The sequence below is a fragment of the Phoxinus phoxinus genome, assembly GCF_949152265.1.
Source record: "Phoxinus phoxinus genome assembly, chromosome: 6".
NCBI classification, from domain to species: Eukaryota; Metazoa; Chordata; class Actinopteri; order Cypriniformes; family Leuciscidae; genus Phoxinus; species Phoxinus phoxinus.
In genome coordinates this window covers 29292750-29314023 of record NC_136881.1, presented here as the reverse complement: position 1 = coordinate 29314023, position 21274 = coordinate 29292750, and the positions used below count along the sequence as shown (strand labels likewise).

The window sequence follows — 21274 nt, the reverse complement described above, 5'->3', positions numbered from 1 at the left end:
ATGATCATTTATTTTCCAGCTGACCAGAATTATCACTTTGGTGGGAAGGATTGTTTCAGATTTGGAGATCTGCATCATCCACATTGTGGCTTGCAAGTATGAAATCTCACAATCACCTTGATTTACGGAGTCGAACTAAGCTTTACCTGTGTTTCTGGAATGATGGGGCCGTTTTCGGGTGAGGATCTGAAGAAGGTGGAGAGGGGTGTGGCCACGATGAGAGGGCTGGGTCGAATGAAGCCACTCAAGTCGCAGCTAGGGATATCGTTCTCCTCTTTCTTCATCACCAGCGTGTCCATTACGTAGAAGACGTTCCACGGGATCCATACTGTACGGAACTGTGTCAGAAATGGCGCCCGCTCGAAGCTCAGTGTCAGTGATGCTCCACCATTGGCCAGAATGTCAAACCTGCACAGATAAACCAGGGGTGTATTTATAAATATCAATACTTAGCTTCTATGAACTTGATAACGTTCTGTATAAAATGATATACACATTTAAAAAACAATAGGGCTGCCATACTCTCCTCATTAGGTATGCGTAATATGCAGGTAATGTACTGTGGGGGTGATAGAGTGAGTAACTGAGATGAATTAGACATGAGAACTGACGGCTAGACCTGGTTTAATTGTCTCTTCCTTTAACCTTCTTGATCCCAGAGCGTGTCTCCTCTGAGCCAAGAGTTTCTAAGAAGGCCCTTTCCTTCCTGACACAGGGCCTTGCCACGGTAAAAAATGCATGATAATGTGGCTGAGCCTTTTTATCATGCATTTGTGTAAAAGCCAAAACTCTCCCTCGGCTCTCTCTCTCTCTCTGTTGCCATGAGAGCCTTATTAGAAGGGAAATGAGTCAGGAACTGAGCGAACTGTCCTATATTCCAATATTCAGCAACGGCTGCAGGGGGGAAAGCAAGATAGGGCAGAAAATATGCACATAGAAGCGTAAAGATTTGCTCACACACACACACACACACACACACACACACACACACACACACACACACACACACACACACACACACACACACACACACACACACACACACACACACACACACACACACACACACACACACACACACACACACACACCTCTGAAGGAGAGGCTGCTGGTGATTGGTCCCTAACAGCTGCGTGGCTGGTACTCTGATTCCCTGTTGAAGTAAGTGGATGTGGAAGAGGTGTGGCAGTGTGCATGATTATCCACTGCCATTTTTTTTACGGCCTGCCCCGCTGTGGATTTCAAGAGCTGCAACAGCTGGCTGAGTGGGCTAATCTCGGGCACACTCCCTCTATCTATAGCCTACCCCCCTGTACTCTCTCTCGTTCGGTCTGGGATTTCTCTCTCCAGTCCAACCTCTTCTCTCATCACATTTTCTATTAAACATCTCTCTGGAAGTCTCTTTCGAACACCTCTCTCCGTCTATCTCTGTGATGCACTGATACAGTTAAACCCCTCTCCTCATTGCTGTTATGTGCGCTAATGCCCTCTATTTCTCACTTAATAGAAAACAAATATACGATGAGCCAAAATCAACCCAAAATTATGTCATTATGTCATTATCAAGTGATGTTTGGATGTTTGTTGTTCTATAGAACATAAAGGAGAATTCTTGAAGAATATCCTGGCTACTCTTTTCCATATAATGAAAGTGAAATTGTGACGAGTGCTGTCAGGTTCCAAACAGTGTTGTTATTGTCAACTAAAACTATTCAAATTGTTTTTGTTAATTGAAATCAAGATTAAATAAAATATGAACAATAGATTAAACAAATTCTTACAAGATGAAAAATGTTGCCTTAGCAACTAAATAAAAGAAGTTTAAGTGGTTACACTTTAGTTTTGGGGTCCAATTCTCACTATTAACTAGCATGCACTAGGATATTGGCTGTTTATTAGTACTTATAAATTACATTTATAAGCCTTATTTTCCATGACCTCATTGTACATTGTACTTAATCCTACCCACAATCTAAACTTAACAACTAACTTACTATTAATTAATAAGCAGTAATTACGAGTTTATTGAGGCAAAAGTCGTGGATAATAGTGGGAATTGGACCCTAATCTAAAGTGTGACCGTTTAAGTTGAAGAACAAAAATTACTAAAACAAAAAACGAAATAAAGCTAAATAGAAATAAAAAATAAAAATGACAAATAAAAATGTCAAAATGTATAATAAAAAGGACAAAAGCACATAACAAAATTAAAATTAAACTGAAAAAAAAATCTAAATAAATAAAAGTTAATTAATTAATACAATAATAGTAGCCTATATAAATAACACTTGTTCCAAACCAAAGTAACAATGAAGTACCAAAAAAATAATAATGTTGTTTTGTGTAATTTCAAATCTGAAGCTTTGTGTAATAAACAGATTGAAATTCAACTTTGCACTAAAACTCATCCACTGTAGCCCTCAAATCAAATATGGCTTTAGATGTGTTGCATCAGGTCTGATGTCAATGACACCTTGTGTGCGCCATAGAAGCAAGTCAGTCCTACCGTCATTACGACATGCAGGTGAATTAATAAAGACAGAATTTTCATTTTCCATTCAACTATTTCTTTAAAAACTTGACCCCATAGAGTCCATCAAGCATCAACTGCACCTAAATGCCCTTTTCTGTGATTCTATCTTTAATTGCACTGAATTCAATTCAAATTGCATTTCCTCTCTGCTTGACAGAACATGATGGTGGGTCCTAACAGTTCCTTCTCCTGGAACAAAGATGTCTGCATAAAGAGCTTGCTGGTTACAGTCCTGAGGCCTTCATGATTGCAGCGCTGCAGCTCCTTAATAATACCGGGATCGGTTTAACAGTACGGGAGAGTGCAGCCCATTGGCTGATTGATTCCACCCTTGTAAATCCAATGCATTTTAAACAGGCTGTTTGCTAAAGCACTGCTTCCTGAAGCAATGCCTGACATTTTCATGAGATGATCTTAGTAGATAAGGCAGCACACTATAAAACACACACACACACACACACACACACACACACACACACACACACACACACACACACACACACACACACACACACACACACACACACACACACACACACACACACACACACACACACACACACACACACACACACACACACACACACACAGACACACAGACACACACACACACACACACACACACACACACACACACACACACACACACACACACACACACACAGTTGTGGAGCCATAAAGTATTCAATTGTGTATTCAATCCAAAAAAAACAAAGAGTATTCAGTGAAGAGGTTTTCACACATTTATGTATATTTTATGCATAAGTACTAAACATAACTAAACAGATGGTTTTGGTGACATCTATACCCTGTGCTGTGCTATGACATTTAGTTATTCAAGGACCTAAACAGTATGGAAGTGTATATAGGATATGCGTCTGCTTGTGTTTTCAATCAACCTACATGCCATCCTGCCGTGTGATGGTGAATCCGTGGTCTGGGTAGTGCACAAAGGACACGTTGACTCCGATCAGGGGTGTACCATCTGCAGTGAGCACCTGCCCTCTGATAATGGACACCAGGCTGCAAAACAAACACACAGAGTTGGTAAAAAAAAAAACACACACACACACACACACACTGTTAATATGATTTACAGCATGACTGACCATGGATTCACTAAGCTTTCACTGCGATGTTAAAATGTCTAATCCACTGTAAATAACTAGAAAGCACACAAAGTCTGTCTCTCTCTCTCTCACACACACACACACACACACACACACACACACACACACACACACACACACACACACACACTATGCTTATTTATGTGACTCTTGCGCCCCTGTCTCTGTAGACCGCCATAATTCAGTCCCCTAAAGGCTGCAGTGGGATTCTTATGTGCTTAATTCCCAAGGCAGCTTTTCCTTCAAATAGCTTTATAAGGATCGATGTGTCCAAGGCTTTTGTTTAAAGAACTGTAACTTTCCAACCCGGGGAATAAATACCTTAAATACTTATGAATTCTGCGTTATCAATTTCGTTATATATAGTTTTTTGATAAACACTTGACTTTCAAATCACACACACACACAAATAGAGCTGTCAGTTTAAAGCAACAGGTGCAACAGAATTAAACTGAGCAATGGGGTCACAAGATACATTTTTAAATATTTTTACTTAAACTGTTGAGCATGACTGAATGACCAGAGCGCACTTGTACAGAGAGAAATAATTACAAATATATTACTTTAATTTAATCAAATTATCTGAATCACCTTATCTTTCTCAGTAGATACGGATATATTTAAACAATTGCAATTAATTTATTATTGGCATATCTAATTTGATAAAAAAAATAAATTAATTAATCAATTGACATTCCTAACAAAATAACAAAGCGACCATGAAGTTAATCAGAGGCTGTGTTGTTTTGGGCAGGATGAGTGGGAGAGATCTGCTTTAGCTGTTAATCAATGGCAGGAAGGCAGAGAGTCGCTTCACGGCAGTGCCGAGCCGAGGACACATCGCTCTACTTATTGGATGATTTTCCAGGTCATTACTGTTTTTCTGGGGGCCTAATCAGCAGAGCAGCAGTGAATCAAAGTGTGGCGTCGCCCCTCACTTGAAGCCGAGATAAGGGAAGTGTGGAAATGACCCCAGGGTCACAGGCACAGGTAAACATTCCATAAATAAGCTGCCATTCCTCATGATGTGACCGTAACTCAGAAATCCCATTTGCTTTGTGTGAGATAATAAAACAATAGTGTCCAGTGTTAGCTGCCACAGCCTGAGTGTCCTAAAAGCATGCTGTAATTCACCCTCTCAGTGCTGTATTTCTCTCTCTTTTGCCCTGAACACCACAACACACACCTATTACTGTAGCTCTGCATACCACATGCTCTGAGGCCACCATGATGACAAGATGTTCCTTTTGGGGTGAGCTATCCCTTTAAGTGAAATAAAAATGTAAGTGCGCAAAAATGTAAAAACTAAAACTACAAATGTACTGTAAAATGCACAAAAACAATCAAGATACAGAGAAAGGTAAACTAATGTCGCTAATTAGAAATATACTTTATATATATGTATATAATACTTTTGAAATAATAAAAATTCTGGCAAAAAAACTTCAGAGTAACACCATAATGATCAATGGGTTTTTTTAAAGATCATATACAGCCTCTAATACCGGTAGCTTTCCCTTTCTGCCCTTGTCTCTCTCTAAGAATCACCTTCACGATGATGCCATCACAAGGATTATGGCTGGATCCAGGTGGACATCTACCAAGGTGCTCAAGGTTATTTACTTCATTCTTAAAGGGGTCATACAAATGCGCTCTTCTGGACACTGACCCTCTGAATGCTCCAGTTGTTTTCCATCCAAACCTCACTGCTTAAAACACCTTCTATTTTGCCAACATGCACCACGCAGAAGCTTAATCTGCTTAAAAGGCCCCTTAGTGCTGGGAAGCATGTAGCAAAATGAAAACAAGACATTTCCATGTACACAGACAGGGGCTTGCTGAGCCAGGCGTTCAAGTGAACGGACAGCTGAAGATGACATAGGAGAAACATCTGGAGAGAGGCTGCTGGGATATATAGGGTGTGTGACAGATACTTAATTCCGGAAAATTGAGGAGCTGGCACTTTTGCTGCAGTGGCATGTTGCTTTACAATGTTTATGCTGTGAATCAATAGGTAGTTACCCTGAGGAAACACACAAACAACAACTTTTTCTTAGCGGGATTTTCTTTGAAACCTTGTTGACCCAGAAGGCAGAATGAGGGGATATACCTGTCAAAAGTTTGGAAACATAATTTTTTTTTTTTTTTAAATGTTTTTAAAGTTTCTCATGCTCACCAAACCTGCATTTGTTTAATAAAAAATGCAATAAAAATAGAAATATTACAAAATATGATTACAAATTAAACTATTTTCTATTTTAATATATTCTAAAATTGTATTTATTCCTGTGATGACAAAGCTGAATTGTCAGAATCTTCAGTGTTTTTGATAAATAGAAAGTTCAACGAGAAGCATTTATTAAACAAAAATCTTTTGTAACATTATAAATGTCTCCACTGTCGCTTGATCAATTCAATGCAAACTTGATGAATACAAGTATTAATATCTCTCTTTTGTTAAGCAGTAAATCTGTTTTCAACATTGGTAATCATAAGAAATGTTTCTTGAGCAGCAAATCAGCATATTAGAATGATTTCTGAAGCATCATGTGACACTGAAGACTGGAGTAATGATGCGGAAAATTCAGCTTTTACCATCACAGGAATAAATATATATTTTAAATGTATTAAAATAGAAAACAATTGTTTTAAATTGTGATATTTCACAATATTACTGATATTGCTGTATTTTTGATTAAATAAAAGCAGCCCCCTTGGTGAGCATAAGAGACTTCAAAAACATAAAACATTCAAATTGACAGCTACTATATATATATATATATATATATATATATATATATATATATATATATATATATATATCTCATTATTCACAATAACGGCCTTTCCTCAGTCAATCCAAAATATATATCTGTGGTGTGTCCTTTTATCACCATTTGTCCTATTTAAACAAAAAGCAGTCTAGGATAAAAAAATAAAAAAAACTTACAAATCAAACTAAACTTGTGTTATGATTACAAAAACCAGAGACTGTAATGTTTACTTAAACATCTATATTATTTAGCAAGCGATTTTTCTATTTTATCATGAGCTAGGAGGATGAGGGAGTCTGGTACACATGGTTTGTGTTACATTCGATGACTGCCAAACAAACTCTCCAGCCAAAATGACCGATATTCAGTGCAGATGTGCCCCGCGTGGGTTTGTGCATTTATTTTTAAATCACATTAGTCTACACCTCCCCTTATCAGATCAGTCTTTATCTTGCCACAGAGGTACTTAAAGGTTTAATGTCCTCACATATGGGGCACCGGCATTGGGCCTATTAAACTCTTTGTTGTAGCTAATCGTGTTATCTGTCATGACCGAATTGCAGTTGCCAAGCAATTTTTGAGAGTAATTAAGCTAACTTTAATGTGATTTCCATCTTAACAGAACATGTGCATTGAGTTGTGCATAGGAGGCAGGGAACGAGATAAACAAACTGATCGAGATTGCATTATTATCACGTATCAGTCAAGTTGAAACGTGACTGCGAGCATTTGTGGTAAAAAAGGAGATGGTCTTGAAATAGCAACGGGCGCTTAATTGACAGAGCAAAAGGGATGAACAAGGTAAAACAGAGCCATGAAGGGAGCTGACCATGACAACTAATAAATGATTATATCCATTCAAGCAAACATAGAGAAGATGCTTCGGACAAACCCACTCTCTGGATGTGACAACTTAATTAATAGCAGTGCTTATTCAAGCAGGCTATTATCAGATCTAACATCTCTTTCCAATAACTGTTATGGTGCTCTCACATACACAATGCAAATTGAGGCGCATAATTTGTAAATTACACTTTAATGCAACTTCAGAATATCTTTCTCTCTGTAACCCGGGTCACACGGTTCTTATGAGGTTTTGTCAGCACATCTGTTTCCATGGCAACTCTATGAAGTCTTTAAGAGGGCTGTTGGAAGCAATTGTACGGAGTAATGTTTTTTTCTTTTTTATTAATGGTGGTTCGCGCACATGGTCTCTCGCAAAGCAGAAACTGGATTCATAAAATTTACATCATAAGCCACCATGAACAAGTGCTGCTCCTCAGTATTTTTTAATTGTTAGACATTAAGAATCCTTTTCAGCTTTAGATCAGTTGGTTCAGTAATTTTAGTTAGATCTTTACTTCTGCTGCACTGGCCTCATCACAAGTATGATAAATAGTGTGTGTGTGTGCATTTTTTAATTAACTATGACTTTTAACATATATTTTTCATTAAAGTTCAGTTCCCTGCTATATATCTATTATGGTTAAATCAACTCCACGACAGCTATAACATCCCATATTTCCTGGAAACAATATGGCTTAAGGTAATGATAATGGCTTATGGTATGGTAAAAGCTCACTGTGTGAACCATTAGGCTACTGATTTGTCTATAATTTCTTATCCATTTTTTTTTTTTTACCAATACTTTATTGTGCTTTTTACGAACAAAGTTACCAGCATTAACACTAACAATTTATTTGACTTAATTCAGCGTGGAGGACATAACTGATAACAAAAATAAAACAGATATACACACGAGAAACAGATGTACATATACAGTACATCAAGAAGAATAAATACAATTAAAGGACTATATACATAATTTCAGAGATAAATGATTCACAGGAAGAAAGTGTTTGTTGAAATAAAGGTAATTAAGGTGTCTATCAAAATAAAAGGAGGAGAAAAAAAATAAACAGTTCAAACAAACAAGAGAACCTGCACTCCCATTTGCCTTCATTTATATCTTAGTATACTCTCCTATCCTATACCTTTAGATCACTTAAGTTTTAAAAATGGAAATGAAGCTGTCATGAGTTCCAGTGCAGAATAGTTGGCTTTGCTGTATTAATTAAGGCAGTGGATCCCTCCAAATGAACAATATCTATAAAATAGGACAATCTTTGTTGTTTTGACAAAGAATTAGGAGGAAACAGAGAACTAACGATAGTTTTCCTTGCAGCTGTTAAACCCGAGAAGAAAGATTTTAACTGATCTAAGTGAAAACATATCATCCAGCTGGATTACTTTACTTCAAATACTCACTGAACTCACAACACTCAAGAGACCAAAAAACACACACACAAAAAAAACACTGTTTAAGTTGGGCTGGTATAAAAGATTTTTAAATGATCAATGTAAGATGTAGTTCATCACTTGGCCGATAAGGCTTGGGCCTTTACGGCATCCTTATTGATGAGCCCTGATACAGCCATACCTTCTGTTAAACGGGTTGTCTCCGTTAATGACATGCGTGCTCTCTGGGCCAATGAGGAAGCTGATTTGCTGATAGAACGACTGGGCGGCTTGCTGTGGGCTTGTGGGTTGGTTCTGGCTGATGATGTCGATGGGGTCAGGAGAGCCACGGCAGAAGGGTTGAGTCTGACACGAGCTTTGCAGGCAACAGTCTGGATCCATACAGTCCACCAGGCCATCTGCACACACAGACACACACCTCACTTAACAATGCACATAAAAAATATGAGGTTCTACGTGTTCAAGAGTCTTATAGTATATCCTGTGTCTTGTCTTACAGATCCCGTCACACGCTTATAGTGTGAGAGAATTGAAACGATTTTGCATCTATGCTTCATACATCATCCACCCCTTAGTTCTTTCACCTTTAGGGTCAGAAACATGACAGCAATATTGTCTTTTTCTTCTTTCACATTGTCAAGACTCTCTCTTGCCTCTATCAGTATACACCTGGTTAATGCTTTGTGTGGAAATGCGATCTGATCTCCCGCAGGTAAGTGCCATAAACCTCTGCCATCCGTCTCAGCTAGTTTATAAAAAGCCCTGTGTACATCTGGCACACCGTCACAGGGGGGTTGTAAAAGAACACATGTGCAAACACACGCTTTTGTTGCGCTAATCAGTACGAGACCAATTCTTTTTTTTTACAGCACCCTGAGCTGACACTGCTCTGGTGAGACCCGAGGCAGAGTGTATGACTGTTTGTTTTGCCTTACGAGGGTCCCGGCACCCCCTGCCAAAAGCACCACGCAACTTCATGTGAGATCTGGACCTCTCGTAACTCTCACGCTGCTTTAAATCCGGTCCGCTATGGCCAAAGTCAACACGCACATGCAAAGGTTCCTCCAGAGGGAGCAGAATCTTTTAACATAGCTTGCGTATAGGTCACAAAAAACAGAGGTCACGTAATGGGATCTTTGGACATGTATGTGTATTTAAGGAGAAACGTATTTATTTTTTATGTTTGTTTATGTAAAGAACTTTATGTGCTGATCTTTTTACAGTACCTCTTTGTAATAGCTATTGAAAGGAAGCCAAATTCAAAGCAAATCTGCAAAACGTGGCACGATTACTGTACGACTGAGGATATATCATAACCTTACTGTATATTTTTCTTTCCGCTTTGGAAAAACTTCAAAGCTTCTTTTCAGGCTTCCAGAGGACTGTAAATCCTTCAGATTTAAGATGTTACAGACCGCATTATCTCCAACTAGAAAAACAATCTCCTCAAATGCTTTGGAATTGGGCTGTGTTTAAAGGTTCATGCATTGAGCTCAGTGGAGAAGATTTTTAGACCTAGACCGCATTCTGGACCTCAAGCGTCCAACAGAACCTCACATGTACCAAAACGTTCTGCATCCAGACACACACGCCCTGAATGCAAGATCAGTGGAGAAGGATTCACGACTACTTGAGCAGGCCTGTCATTTTTGTTGAATGCAAGTAAAAAGAGATGCTCTGTCATAGCCGGTCTCCCTGATGTCTGTCAAGACTGGAAGTAGAACCTTCAGACTCTGAGCTAACCTCCAGTTTTGAGATTTACTTGTCTTTGGTCTTAGGGTGTCTTGTGTGCTATATTCTGATGGGATACAACAGTGAGAAATTGTGTGACTCTTCTAAATCAATATATGCTTACTTTTCTGTTTCTATGCGTTTGCTTAGGACGGACATAAGTTAAAAACTTTACTTACTAAACTTAATTTATCATGACTTTAACTGAGGGTGAAGAAATTACAATGTCACAATATGTCAGTTGACTCAAAAACAATTAAACATGCACATTTTACCGTTTCCACCAGGGTGACATACTTGACCTGATTATCATTGACAAATATGTATGTGATATTTACATACACTTTCCCATATGCATCCCATTTAAATTTTATAACATTTATGCGTTCAGTCACCGGTGACCTCACCTCCTTCATTGTCCTTGCCGTCTGCGCAGAGCGTCTCCATGGCAACGTCACATCCAGCCCCTCTCCAGCCTGGTTGGCAGACACAATGCCAGCCGTTCTGATCCAGGGTGCAGCGGCCATTACTGTTGCACAGACCTGGACATCCCTCTGCAGAGACAGACAGAGCCGTCATACACTAGTACGGGCATGTGAATGTTCAAATGTGTGTTGGACTGAGTCACTATGTGTGTGTTTTAAAAATTTACAGTATATGACAGTATTCTCTCTGAAAGTTGTTCTGTTGCAGTTAGAAATCGACATACTGTATACATGGCCACAGTAGGACACAGTGTGTCTTCAACTTGTGAAACACAAATGGTAATCCAAACAGAGATACACTGACATCGTCGAGAATGAAAGTAAAGGTTTAAAGGTGAACACAGACTGACGCTGGACTTCAAACAGGCCTAGAGAGATGCACAGAGGCTGTAGATTCACATGGATGTTACGGATGTTCTCTCTCGACACAACCAATCATTTCAAAAGGAATGGCATACGTTTGTGAGAAAATCAAGGTGAGATTCAAAAGGAAAAATAACCGATTGAGGAATCCAAATGAAAAATTGATTTAAAGAAAATCAATTAAAAAAAGAAAATTGAATTTAGAAGAGGAGATCAAAGGAAGGGATATAAAAGGGTGAGGGAATCATAAATCAGCAATGGCATCCATGTGAAGCTACGGCACACAGAGAATCCCAGTGGCATAAAGTATAGGGTGGACATCTGAGCTGGCGAGAGAGTGTGTGCCTCCAGCGCTATACTTTCTGCCCAGGTCACATTCCGCCGGACGGAATCAGAGGAAAGCGAGAGAGGCCAGGGGGAGGGAAGGGGAGGACTGTGGGAGAAGCTAGGCTAACAAACACCAGGGGTCAGGCTGCGGGATGCATGGAGACAGGACCCACAGGATTCCCAAACAAAACTCAAGGACCACAGGTGTGTGTGTGTGTGTGCACATGTCAGTAATTGTGTGTGTGTGTGTGTGTGTTTGTGGCTTGTTCAAGACAAACAATGATGAATTTGGCAGATATAAAGGACAACAATAAATAGAGCGAGGAGACTAGAACATAGACACGCTGACATCGTGCTTCAAGACAAAAAAGTGAAGGAGGGAGAAAGAAAGAAAGCAAGAAACAAGAAAAGAAAGAAAGACACAGAGAGACAGCGGAGTGATTGCTTGTGACAGTCTCCTTGGGGCTTTGGTATGCATTACCTTTAAATCCTATCCTCTCTCCTATTATGGGGCCGGGAGGGAGGAAAATTCGGGAAAGAAAATTAACAAAAAAAATCTGAGCACTTGAGTCCAAGTGAAGGACGATTCAGAACACAAAAACACAAAAGGGAAAGAAAAGAGAGAGAAAGGAAGCAAATGACCATAAAGAGAAGGAGGAAAGGAAAGAAGGGCTTTGAGAAGGAGGAAGGCGAGATGTTGAAAGAGGAGTGGGAGCTGTTTCGACTTTGGCCGACTCCGTCTGGAGGATTGCCACAGCGTGTATATTGTGTTACTCAACGCATGAATAAAATACCATACTGCGATACACTACGTGCCATGTCGGTTTAGCATTGTATGAGTGAGAAAATGAAAACATGGAATGTGGTAAGACATAATAAAGACAAGCGAAAAACATGTTTCGAGCTAACATATTGAGGTTTCGAGTAAACGTATCAAAGTAAGCCCGTAAGAGTTTAAGAAACATCTTAAAAAAAAATAATCTTGGCGGTCTGATGCACCATATGCCAGTATGCGAGTCTAGAATCACACTTGGCTTAGCACTGATTTAGCCCTGTGAAATCATTTCCAAAAACACCTCAGTAACAGTAAACAAGAATCTGCAAGTATCTCTTCACTTGATCTCCGTTTACACCGCCAGCTCGTAGTTCATTATAAACTAAACATGGCTGATCGTCATTTGCGTGCAGGTTTCTATTGTTTTCAAAACGAACGTGAGTGCGACTCTGGGACACGGAGGAGGTGCTAAACGCAGATGCGGAGCAGTGGTGATTTAGCTGTGGCGAGGGGGATGGTTCTGCAGAAGTTGGAACATTAGCCAAGGAGAGCACTGAGGACATTGGATTGGATTTCTGACAGTCCAAAAAAAGAAGCCAATGAAGAATCACAATAATAGCAGACACGCAGAGGAGAGAGAGAGAGAAGAGGTTATTAATGCGCCATAAAAATGTCATAAAGACCTCAATCCGGGACACAAGAGCTCAAGGGAGAGAGAATGAGAGAGAGAAAAAGGAGGAAAGATACAGTACCTTGGACATACGTCTCCGGGTGAGCTTTACAGGGAGCAAGAAGAAGAAGAAAAAGGAAGAGAAAGATGTTAAAAAGGTGTGAAAAGACAGTCAACCTGAAAACCACATACAGAAACGGAGAGCTTTTTTAGTACTGCTGGAAGATGTCGCAATTTCAATCTGGTTCCAAAGTGCATCTTCTATTGACAGACATTCAAAACGAGTAGACACGCTAACTGATGTCTCCTTTCTCACATCAATGTATAAACAAATTATTTTTCAAAGTTGTACATAAAACATGCATTAAAAAAAAATATTATTTTTGGAAGCGTTTCCCATTTCTTTGTGAATTTTACAAGCAATTTCTGAGGGAAAATTGTTTTAAAGTAAATCATACACCAAATGTTTTTTTCCAGTGTACTTTGCAACTCCTTTACAAAAACGAACACACTGGGTTAAATAAAGCAAAAACACGTCGACTGAGCAGTCTTGGACTTCCATGGTTCTCAAAGCCCAAAGGTACCCTGCTCAATCCTCTGCGACACCATTTGTGGAACAAATGAAAAACAACACCCCCGTAGAAAATGACTCACTCTACCTGTTCAGTATTCACTGAGCGTTCACAAAAATCGGTTTTCAAATGTGTGACACCATCACTCATAATGCATAAAGTAAATAACATAGGCATCATGGGATTTACAGTACAGTTAGAAAAGCGCACCGAACGGGGCCTCACATGCTAATTGGAAATCGGATCCCGATGATTGACAAGTGGTTCAAGAATCCTGCTGTATGTTTGCTATTTCACGTTTCACATTGTCATCACATCAGGTCTATTATCCTTGAGCCTCTCAGTGTGTGAGTGAAATATTATATGGCCCAGAGTGAGGAAAAAAATGTGTGTGTTGGTGGGAATACTGTATGGATAAGCCCTGAATCATCCGCATGTGTACGAGAGCAATCATCTCCTTCCTGTGGCTAAATGAAATGATTTCTGACAAGGCTTTGGGAGAAACCCTGTGCGGCGTGTCATAATATTACATATGCTAAGTCACAACAAATCATCTTAAATAAAAGGTCACCTTTTAATACAAGCATAACAACGATACTATGCAGAGGCTTCATTAGCTGGATTATGTTCTTAAGGAAGACACTCTTGTGTGAATGGAAGACGACCGTGTGTGGCTGAGACTGAGTGAGAGGTTGTGTGTGTGTGAGAGAGAGAGAGGGAGAGAGATAGAGAGAGAGAGAGAGAGAGAGAGAGAGAGAGAGAGAGAGAGACTGAGAGAGAGAGCGTACTGATTAAATTCCTCGGGTGTATAGTTTCCACACACTCACTGTTATGTCTGGGAGATCCAGAACTTAGACAGTTGTAGAAGACCGGGCTGCCTATCTATCCCAGAATACACAACGGGTTATGAAAACACAAGCTAACGCATACTCTGAGCTGGAAGCTTGCCAGTGAGGGCAGCCAATTACTGGCTAATTACAACAAACTTTTGTTCATTTACATTGATGGTCCTGAGGGGGGGGGGGGGGAGAGAGAGAGAGAGAGAGAGAGAGAGAGAGAGAGAGAGAGAGAGAGAGAGAGAGAGAGAGAGAGAGAGAGAGAGAGAGAGAGAGAGAGAGAGACGGAGGGGAAGGGAAGGGAAAAAAAAGGCAATCATCCCTTTATGGACATCAATGCTTCATTATTTACGTGCACATTCAAAGAGCTCTGATTAAAGTGACATTAATCTGGAAACAATTACACATCGCGTCCAGCTCGGCTCAGTCACTGTTCTTCCAAAAAGAAAAAGAGAGAAAGCCTATATTATTTTCCATTATCCTAATTGTTATGCATAGCCACATGGTGGTATACATGCCCCCACAGCTGTGGGTGTAGCTAGTGTGACATAGAGGCCAAACATGTGTTTTAATCACGCTCATGGGCACCTCCAGCCATCCCACAGAACCAATCAAATGTTAGCAATGTGTCAGCCCTCTACCTGCCCGACAGATGCCCCGCCACCGCAATAACAGGATAGCGCATGCCACCACCACCTCCAAGCATTCCACAGACTGCAAGTCTGATTCCCGTTCCCTTTTCAGAGCATGCTTGGATTAATTTGCTGTAACAGGGCGTTTCATTAATTACTGATTGAAATGATAAAGCGTGGAAAACGATTTGTAGATGTACAGTGCGGGCTGTTTTTGCTTTAATCATCCATCTATCTGACATGGTTTGATGTGAGGGAAGAATCGAGGGCATTGGAGATCAAAATGATGTAGTTGTGTGTTAGCGTGCTGTAGGTTTTGCTATTGATTTTTTTTTTTGTCTGTATGCACGTGTCCATGCGTGATAATAAATGGGAGGTTTTGAAGGACAGGCGCTTCAGTACCGCATGCATTTGTGTTCGACTGCATGCAAGATACTCTACCGATCAAACATTACATTTATGCTGTATTAATTATACTGAATTGATAAATAAATAAAAGTAAAACTGTAATATTGTGAAATATTATTACATTTTAAAATAATTATATTTTTATATATATTTTAAAGTGTAATTTTCAGTACAGGTATCATCAATTATAATTGGTGCTCAATTATTAATAATGGTTCTTACTATTATCAATGTTGAAAACAGTTTTTGCTGCTTAATATTTTTGTAGAAACTGATTTTTTTTTTTTAGGATTCTTTGATAAATTGACCATTTAAAATAACAGCATTTATGTGAAATAGAAATATTTTGTTCAATCAATTTAAAGCATCCTTGCCAATAAAAAGATATATATATATATTTTAAATTACATACCTCAAATTTTGGAATCGTAGTGTATCACGGTTTCCACAAAAACATTAAACATATGTGACACTGGTGCTGAAATATCACAATATATTTACGATATATCACAAAGCTCAATATGGTAGATGTTGGGGAAAAAAGTCCTGCCTTTAATATATAACAGCCAATGACCAACATATTTTTGCTCTAACACATGCATGTCCATCAGCTGGACAAACCTGAAAAACATATTTTTGTAGCCAGATTTGAACTATAAAAGTAACATTTGTGATACCATGGTTGTCAGATTTTATTTGTGATTTGGCATGTTATTGAAACCTACCCTTGCCAAGCAGTTTGGATATTTCGGTCTTTCCTCATTCAACTTGCATGACTACAAAATAGCTGCCTGGGGGCCGTACCAAAATGGCTGCTGAGTAAACCGATCTGCTCCAATAATGCTTTAGGATTCTTCACACCGTAGTTCAATTTGTGCACTTTTACAGTATGGAAGTTTGACAAGATTATTTTGGATGAATGTGTGTGTGTGGGTACATTTCTGTATGCTCCAGCAGGGTTGACTGATGTGTGTGCACAGCTTGCTGTAATCCATGGCTTTCTCACAGTAAGAGTTGTGCTTCTGATGAATGATCTGGAAGGGCCCAAGGCCTAATGAAGCATACAAGTCTTAATAAAAAATCTTAAATGTCTGGCAGTGGAAGCTTCTGACAAGCCACACTTCACACAAAAAATCTCTTTTCTTTAGTCATAAAGAGTCTTTAAAGAGCTATTACTAATAAACGATCCTAAGAAAATGGGCTCACGAGTATGTTCGTGTTCCAGAATATGCACCATTTATTCACATTATACAACATGCCAGCATTGTGATTCATCATATTCCCGAACTTGTTGCTAAAGTGAATGCTTGAGCTCAGAGATGATGCATCTCAGAAACAGGCTTTTATTTAGTGAGTGTAGCTCACTAAGTTGCACCAAATTCATTTTAATTCAGTTCACTCAGTTACTACTAAACGCAGCTACTAAAAAGGGAAAACAGAAATTGCCAAAATTGTTAGTCAATAATTTTTTTGGGGTGAAAAATCGGAATAATTTTTTAAAATGTATATATATATATTGCTAATGCACATGCACATTTAAGAGTAAAAAAAAAAAACAGGTGGTTTATATGACTGACTCTTTTATATGATTCGTGGGCTTCCACTCCTATAGATGCCATTTTGTGATATGGTGATTTGTGAATAAGTGGATTAAAAAACTACTAAATGTACCTCAACCCACTAAATTGGGTATTCTTCGAGAAGTCCTATTAACTCTCAACAACTCCTGAAATAACCCGTTATCTAAAAAGAGCATCGCAGCCTTCGACAAGAGAAAGTGCAGTTGGCAGAGAGTGTGTTTTGGGTGTCGTGAGAAATATTTCATGCTCCTACTCTCCCTCTCCTCCTCTCATGAAGCTCCCCAATAATTTCCAAATGTATAAACAGATCTTGAGTCACACTAAGCTAAATCAAACAGATGCCTTTTTAAAAATCTGACGTACTGTCTGGATAAGTTCACATTACAGACCATAATGTTCAGTTAGGATTAGGGCTTGATGATATATCAAATACTCTAGATTTTGCTGAAGAGATAAAATTAAGTAACATTGTGAATATTACAGTATAGATTAGCTTTATTTCGGCATTAAGTTTCCTAAAAAGTGTGTCATTAGAATAGTTTCGGGGGGAATTTTATTTTTTTAAATAAATTTCATTGAATCAGTTCAAACTGTCCAGGATCTAGGAAAATATATGAAAGTGGCCCCAATCAGATTAAGAAAAAAAGCCCATATAGCTCAGAACAAAATATCTGTATATTTTTTTTAGGCTTTTTGAGAAAGACTTCGTGTCATAACAATAAAATACATACTGAAAATGTCTGGATGCTGCCGGTAAGTCTGAGAGCTGTCTTACAGTACCTGTGTCTAAGTGTCTTTGTGTGAAAGAATCATGACGCAAGTATGCTGTAATGCAGGCATGTGTGTGTGGACTCACTGTGAAGAGGTCTAATGAGAGTGAGTGGGTGTAGAGGGACAGGGAAGGTCACACACACAAACACACAATTCACACATACACAAACACACACCCCTGCCTGGATCCAAGAGGCCCCTTATCTCAGTCTGACACATATGATGTATGAGGTACCATAATTCTTTTAGCTCCCTCTTGTGCTCTCTTTCAAACACACACACACACACCTTCTGCAATGCATGCGCTCAGCAAAGAGGGACGAAGTATCAACCTTGGCCTAAAGAGATATATTCAATCGTCCGAACTCTGGAAGGCCACACACGAAGTAAACACAACCTAATAAAATGTTTTGCACATAAATGCATTATACTGTAAACACTTTAAAGTTGAAGTGTTAATATACAGGGACAAGTAAGCAAGCCATTCGTAGGTGAATTTCTCTGAAAAAGTGTCAACACATTGCTCTTTTTGTTAGAGCACCCAGACAAGCCTAATCCAGCAGCATTGGCTTAACCAATGGTGTGTACAATTTCTTTGGCAGACCAACGACAAGCAGGGTAAGTATTCAGCAAACATGTTTGATAACAGTCATTATGCTTGCAATTTGATTTGGTGATGCTAGCAGCACAGAAATTTCACACTTCAGCTTAAATGAAACCATAAAATTGGCCAATCCATTAAAGCCACTGACATGTATTTTAAAATATGGTCTCCTACAGTCTTACGGCCATTTATAATGTTTAAACTTAGAGCAACAAGGTCATTAAGTGATCAAACTCAGCAAGCATTTTTGCTCAGTAAAGTTTGGAGTCGGGGTGAGAGTGTGGTGTGTGGGTGGCTGGCTCGAACAGAAGAGCAGGACAGAATTACGTGCTAACCGTGCTAATTTGGAAGACGAATAGCAAAATGCTGGCCAGATTCTCATAAAGCTGCCCAGCGAAACAGGCCTGCTTGCTAACAAGGCCGCGTACCTCGATCGCTCGTGTTGAGTAATGGAGCAGCTGACGTACCCTGCTGAGAGTTGAGCTGGTGGAGGATGTAGCCAACACGCTAACAACGAATCAACAGATTTAGTGACTGACGGTTAAGCAACTCGTAGAATTTGAGAAGAAACAGAGGGACTTTATTTAAAATGTAAAATGTAATAGAAATATATATAGATTTTTTGGCCATATTTTCATATATAAGTGAAAAAAAAGAGAAAAAAGATGGAAAATTTGGTGCAAGACCAGCACCAAACCACAACTAACCAGTATTAACCAGACTAAACCAGCAGGACACATGCTATCCAACTTGCCATGACTGTTTTTCTTTGAGATTTAAATAATGAACATAGTTTAGTGCTTGTTTAAGGAGAAATTGCTGTCGTTTAGCCCCCTGATTTTCAGAATAGGTGTTCCCATGTGGAAGCCTGCATCAACTGCAATGAAAATGTCAACCCTTTGATAGCAAGCAAAGGTCAGGGGGAAGGTACAAAAACAGAACAAACACTCATAGTCCTCTTCCTGTTGAGACGGAAGAGCCAAAGCAGGTGGAGAAGTAAAACAAAGGGAATATGCAATCAAAACAAGCTCAAAGATGTGAGTTAAACCTTCATAACAAATAGCAAATAGCTTCGATACAATAGCATCAACACCAGCTGGGAATAATGAGAGACAGAGAGAGAAAAAACTTTGTACACATTATGCAAATACACTATTTGGCAACAAAAAAAAAAAATATGTGGGCACCCAAACACCACCCATATGAGCTTGGTGGCATAAAAAACAGGTAGTTTATCCTCACATTTCTCTACTAGATGTTAGAATAAGGCTGTGGGATTTTCTCCCATTCCGACAAAAGTGAAATCAGTAAGGTTAGATGCTTTATACAGTCATTCTGGAACAGAAAAGGCCCCTGAAAATCACTTGAATTAAGGAGCTAAACCTGTTTATGTTTATGTTTAAGGAGGGCATTCACATTATTTTGGCCATGTAGTGTAACTGATATACAGTACTGATGATTGTTTGTCTTACCGACGGTGCAATGTTCTCCGGTCCAGCCCTGGTGGCATTCACATTTGCCGTCCTTGCAGGTTCCGTGCTCAGTGCAGCGTGGGTGACACGCTTTCAGATCGCATACCGAACCAGCCCAACCCTCTTCACAGCGACAGCTTCCTCCTAAACACACACCGTGAGAGCCACAGTCCACTGCACACACCTCTGCAAACACAAACAAAGGCGAAAAAATTAAAATCACTTTTTGTTCTGGGCTGCAGCCAAGCCAAGGATGATAACGGTCATGTGTTCTACAAGGTGGTAGCACATTTCAAGTGCAAGTCTCCTCTACTCAAAACAACAAGAGCAGAGGTTACATTCCTGAGAACAGTCAAGTCTAAGTTATTGACTTAAAGTGTGAAAAACTTATGACAGGAAATAGATAACTGCAGACCCCTGCTGTGTTTAGCGGGCTGTGTGGCAGGGGGGGTTTGAGACTGCCCGCCCCAACTCTATCGGCACCCCGTAACAATGACATTTCTCAACCTTCTCTGACCTACTCGAGTGTGTGCGCTCCTCATGGAGGCTTTGGCGGTGGGGTGCTGGCTAAAGGTGTGTGTTTGGGGGAAGGGAAGGAGACATCAGAGCGTACAGACACGGATGTGAATTGACACGCTGAACTTTCCACCCGGACCCAGAAGACAGGCCTCCCACATAGATTGAAGCAAACACATCAAGCCAAAATAAATCAATTTGTACACACTCCACGCTCTGCCAAACATCAGGAGTGCGTTTGAATGGCTTTTGGGATCGAAGCTATCATGGAAGCATTTTATTAGCATTTCTCTTTGCAGGTTTGTTACTTTTCACATTTCTTTTTTGGCATGTTTACAGGAAATGATTCTGAATTGACAAAAGCTTCTATACAGAGATTGTTGTCAATAGAAACTAGTTTCATGTTTATCATACCTAGGCGTGAATGCAACTAGCAACAAAAGCTGACGAGGGAAAATTGGGTGCGTTTTGAATGATATCCTGTGAAAAGTGTCTGATAGCGATTTGGATTCAGTTTTTGAGTTTGTGTACGTGCGCATGTAGATGTGTGTGGGTTTGGGAGAATAGCAGATGAAGACAGACTGGCGCGAAACAAGCTGTAGTTTAACAGCCCACACACACCATTCCACCAGAGCCTTGCAGCCTGACACACCCTGTCACGGAAGAAACAAAGCACTAGAAAGACATCTCCTGATAAAGACAAATCATGGGATGGGGTATTGTTAAACTCCTTTCTTCAACCTCCTTTCTGACTCTTTCTCCGGCGCTTCCTGACAAGGTGTGAAACCATGACATGACACTCAGCCAGAGCTGGTGAAAGTGTATTGAGACAGGGA

At 39.6% G+C, this 21274-nt stretch overlaps 1 protein-coding gene across 1 annotated transcript in view; it reads right to left on the bottom strand.

Moving 5' to 3' along the window:
* Positions 1-21274, bottom strand: part of tenm3 (teneurin transmembrane protein 3) — a 274509-nt gene that overhangs the window by 36703 nt on the left and 216532 nt on the right. The window contains exons 13-19 of the mRNA XM_079616081.1: positions 19923-20108; positions 13130-13153; positions 12084-12104; positions 10835-10981; positions 8878-9094; positions 3437-3556; positions 147-408 (exon numbers count right to left, since the gene is read on the bottom strand). Coding sequence (XP_079472207.1) covers positions 147-408; positions 3437-3556; positions 8878-9094; positions 10835-10981; positions 12084-12104; positions 13130-13153; positions 19923-20108 — 977 coding nt within the window. The remainder of the gene's footprint in view (positions 1-146; positions 409-3436; positions 3557-8877; positions 9095-10834; positions 10982-12083; positions 12105-13129; positions 13154-19922; positions 20109-21274) is intronic.